This window comes from Felis catus, chromosome F1, assembly GCF_018350175.1.
Source record: "Felis catus isolate Fca126 chromosome F1, F.catus_Fca126_mat1.0, whole genome shotgun sequence".
Lineage (NCBI taxonomy): Eukaryota > Metazoa > Chordata > Mammalia > Carnivora > Felidae > Felis > Felis catus.
Genome location: NC_058384.1, coordinates 65,636,764 through 65,641,200, shown reverse-complemented (window position 1 = coordinate 65,641,200; position 4,437 = coordinate 65,636,764). Strand labels below are relative to the sequence as shown.

At 42.3% G+C, this 4,437-nt stretch overlaps 1 protein-coding gene across 1 annotated transcript; it reads right to left on the bottom strand.

Moving 5' to 3' along the window:
• Positions 1 to 2,799: 2,799 nt before the first annotated feature.
• LOC101090249 (olfactory receptor 10X1-like) lies at positions 2,800 to 3,723 on the bottom strand. Its single transcript, XM_023247471.2, has one exon. The coding sequence runs from the start codon at positions 3,721 to 3,723 to the stop codon at positions 2,800 to 2,802; it is 924 nt and encodes a 307-aa protein (XP_023103239.2).
• Positions 3,724 to 4,437: the final 714 nt, after the last annotated feature.

Genomic DNA, 4,437 nt, shown 5'->3' with positions numbered 1-4,437 from the left:
AGCGAGCGGGGATGCATTTAAATGTTTCACAACGAAGTGAGAAGTTGGATTTTCGAATCCCAAGGCCGTGCTCCCGAAACCAACATAACATAGTGTGTCAACTGCACTCAGATACAAAAGGAAGTTTGATAGCCTGATGAGTTTAAGTAAATATATTTGTAACGTTTATTTATTTATTTTGAGAGAGAGAGAGAGAGAGAGAGAACAGGGAGGGCAGAGAGAGAATCCCATGCAGGCACCCCACCGTGAGTGCAGAGCCAGATGCAGAGCTAGACCCCACGAACTGTGAAATCATGACATCATGAGATCATGAGCCAAAATCAAGAGTTAGACACTTAACTAACCAGCCACCCAGGCGTCCCAGGAAAATTCTTTTGATTCCTATTATGCTAATAGGTTTTATTCATCCTTGAGTGGATATTTAACTTTATCCAAAAGTTCTTCTTCATCAATAAAATAATTACTTGATTAATATCCCTTATTTTGATAATGTGATAAATTCTACTGATCTATTTCAGATGTGCCAACCTTGAATCTCTGAACTAAATCCAACTTGAGTTTTCCCTCCGAGTTCTGCGTCTATGCTCCTGAGTGAGAGGTCAAAATCCCGTTTCTAAATGGTACTGGTCCCAAAACTGAGTTGAGGAGTCTTTACTCTTTTCTATTCCAGGCAAGGTTTTGGGCACTTTTGGCATAACACCCACTTTAGAAAATTGCCAAAATCTCCTAGTGAAGCTTAAAGGATTCGGAGGTTTGTTTGCCTCTTGTTGATGTAGAATATATTAACTAAAATTCTATTTCTTGAAAATGAAATGGCTGGTTTCCTCAGGTCAACTTTAATATGTGTTCTCTAGGAATTTTCCAACTTTGTGTAAGTTCTCAAATCCATGATCATGGAATCACTCACAGGATTGTCTCATCTTTTAGGTGTGGGTGTGAACTGAGAAATGCCCCAATTTTCATTGCCATCATTGTTTAGTTGTATTTCCTGTCTTAATTTCTTCATCAGTCTCACCAGGGAACAAGACGATTTATGATTATTTTCAACATTCCACTTTTTGACTTTTTGAGCCACTGTGCTGCAAACTATTATTTAATTAATTCTGCGCTTATCTATTCATTTTATTTTTTACAATCTTTTTGTGCTCGTTTATTATTCCTGTTTTGAATTCTTGACAGGAATGCTTAGGTTATTAGCTTTCAGCCTGTGAACTTCTCTAATATGCATTTTGGAGGCCGTGGATTTCCATGTAAACACTGAAAAGCTATGTCCCACCAGCTTTGACTTGTAGTGTTTTCATTTTCTCCAATTCAAACCATTTTTTCTAGGATTCCCAAGATTGTCATTTGATTCATGATTTATTTACAAGTGTGTTTCTTGACTTTTACACCTGTAGGTATTTTCCAGCTCCCTTGCAAGTACTTATTTCTATCTCAACAATAAATATTAAGTAGGCAACTAGCAATGCCTCCACAGTCACCATATCGGGTAGATGCAAGTTAATGGGTCCAAACTCAAGTTTAGGAACTTGAGTCTACACTTCATCATATTCTCTATGCCCACCATGACTGGGTAAATTGTTGGCATCTGTTTACAAGACTTTATGACTTCCCTAGATTGGATAGTCAGTTCTCAGGGTGGAACCAAAGTCGAAGAAACATTGTCATGGAGGCAGTGAGCACAGATTGAAGAGGGGACATATTCTGCCTGTATGTGAGGCATAAGATGGTCCCAGATAAGAACACAGAGTCATGGCGAGAGGTAACCATAATCAGTGTGTTCATAATATTTTTTGTTCATTATCTCAGTTAGCTTAATAACTTCCCCGTAAATGATGGGGAACAGACATTGTCCCCACATTTGTCAAATACCGGATGTACACGAAACCCCAACACAAAGGTTACATCCCACAGGAGAGAGCACGAATTGGGTTAACAATAGAACTGAGGAAAGAAGTCAGAAAATCCCCAGGATTTGACACGATGTTCATCTGATTTCCTTCACTGCACATCATATGTCTGCCAAAATTGTTCCAAAATACCTTTTATTGTCAAATCCTTCGGTATCATGACAGGTGCTTTTTTTTACACATTTGCTCTGAATGTCTTCCTTTTAAAGACTGTGGGGGTTATTTCCAGGCCTCGTCCAGGGACCCTGCCTTTCAGAGAGACTCCACTGCCTTGTTTGCCTGTTGGATCAACATTTCAAGATATCCTATATATTCAGAGGGAGCCTCTGACAGTCACTTGAAGAACACAGTCATGAACAGTGTTTAAAAGAAACTTCTGTAATCATTATGGCATAGAACTGACCAAATATACACATCAATCCAGACATGCACAATAGACCGCTGATGATTTCTACATAGTATATCACTTATTAGAAATGTTTTTCTCCTGGGAGGCACAGCACAATGTCTGACAATGTTGCTTAGAAAAATTCCTCCACCATTGAATATTTAGATATTTTAAAGCACCTCTTAGGGTTGTGGTCACAGGGGTTGTTTTTCCCTTCCACAATCTTGCTCTTCCAAAGCCATCCATGGTGCAGGATGCCCGGAGGGTGACTGACAGAAGTGTACTATCTTGAGGAACAGCCAGTAGAAGAAGAAGTAGAAGTAATTGAACAACTTTCTTAAAACTAAATAATGTTTGTGATTGTTTAGCTCCCAGTCTCTGGTTTCCTACATGCCAACCTCTGGTGAAAGGCCAATGGCAAGCCTTCTCCTGACATCGCATGATAAATGCCTACTGACATTAGGGAACACATTCATGCACCTACAAGCCAGGATTATGTATTCAGAAACTCCTCTTTGCCAGCAGCTTTCTGAACGCATTCTTCATGTCTCTATTCCTGAGGCTGAAAATGAGGGGGCTGAGGAAAGGGGTGATGACGGTGTAAGGGACAGCGATGAGTGTGTCATCTCCTCCCGACTCTTCTGGCTTCAGATAGACAATAGCCGCGAAGCCAAAGTGGACGATGACCACAGTGAGATGAGAGGCGCAGGTAGAAAAGGCCTTCTGCTTGCCCTCGGCTGAAGGGATCCTGAAGACAGTGGACAGAATGAAAACATAAGTAATGACGATAAACAGGAAGGTACCCGTCAAGGCTGACACCGAGATCATTGTTACAACGAGTTCGGTGAGGTCACTGTCTAGACAGGACAGCCTCACCACGGCCCGCATGTGGCAGAAGAAATGGTGGATGAGGTTGGGGGTGCAGAAGGAGCCCCCGAATATCAGTGCAGTCTCTGTCACAGAGATAAGGAAGCCTCCGGCCCAAGCAGAGACCACCAGCTGCCCACACACCACATTGGTCATCAGCAGTGGGTATCGGAGAGGGTGGCAGATGGCCAGAAAGCGATCGTACCCCATCAGTGTGAGGATGATGCAGTTGGTGCCACCAAGTCCCAGGAAGAAACACATCTGCAAGCCACACCCCGGGACTGAAATGCTTCTCTTCTCAGTGAGCAGGTCTGCCAGCATCTTGGGGATGATGGTCAGCGTGTAGCAGGTCTCGGAGAAAGAGAGGGCACGGAGGAAGAGGTACATAGGGGTGTGGAGAGATCTGTCCGCCCAAGTTAGACCCAGGATGGCCAGGTTACCTGTGAGGGTGAGAAGGTAGAGGCCAAAAAAGAGCACGAAGAGGAATGTCCGCATGTGTGGGTACGAGGAGAAGCCCACAAGAATGAAATCTTTCAGCACTGTCTGGTTGGCCTTCATTGTGGCATGTCTGAAATGTGAAAGAAACAACAAGTAAATATTCAACTCTCTGTTATTCTTGGAAGGTTGTGGTGTGAATAAGACAGATGATCAGGGAGTTACGATGACCAGTTGATTCTTCAATTTGTGTGGCAAAACACCATGTGTATGTAGGTCACGGGTTTTCCTAATTTTTAGTTCATGTGTTATACCTTTATTAGGGGTCCAATTACTGATCGCTTGGTGGGTGACAGAAGACTCTTCGTGGCTTATTGTTTTAGCAGAGTTTATTGGCTGGTAATGTCATAAGAGGATAAATATTGTAATTAATGCCTAGATAAAGGAAATTCAGGTGTGTGAGGTCAGCCAGATTTGGATCAGACTCTGAACATAACACAATTACCAAGTAGCTAATAGACAGACAGAGTCAGGGTCTGACAAAGCAGCTTCCACACAAATATTGTCTGTAAATATCCAATGGGTGAAGATTCATAGTGGGTTTGTTAGTAATTGGGGACCAAATGTAGACAATGGCTTATAATCGTAAGGATGCCCAGAGTCATGAACTCTTCTTGGAGGAGACATTTAGGTCCCGTATATGAAAGAAATAAAGAACATGCTCCCTTCCCTGTGCTCTGAGGAGAAGGAAGATCGGATACTCTAGGACCCTCTGGATTAATATTGATTCATTACAGTATGTGGATCGTATGGACAAACAGAGTCTTCATGCAGGCT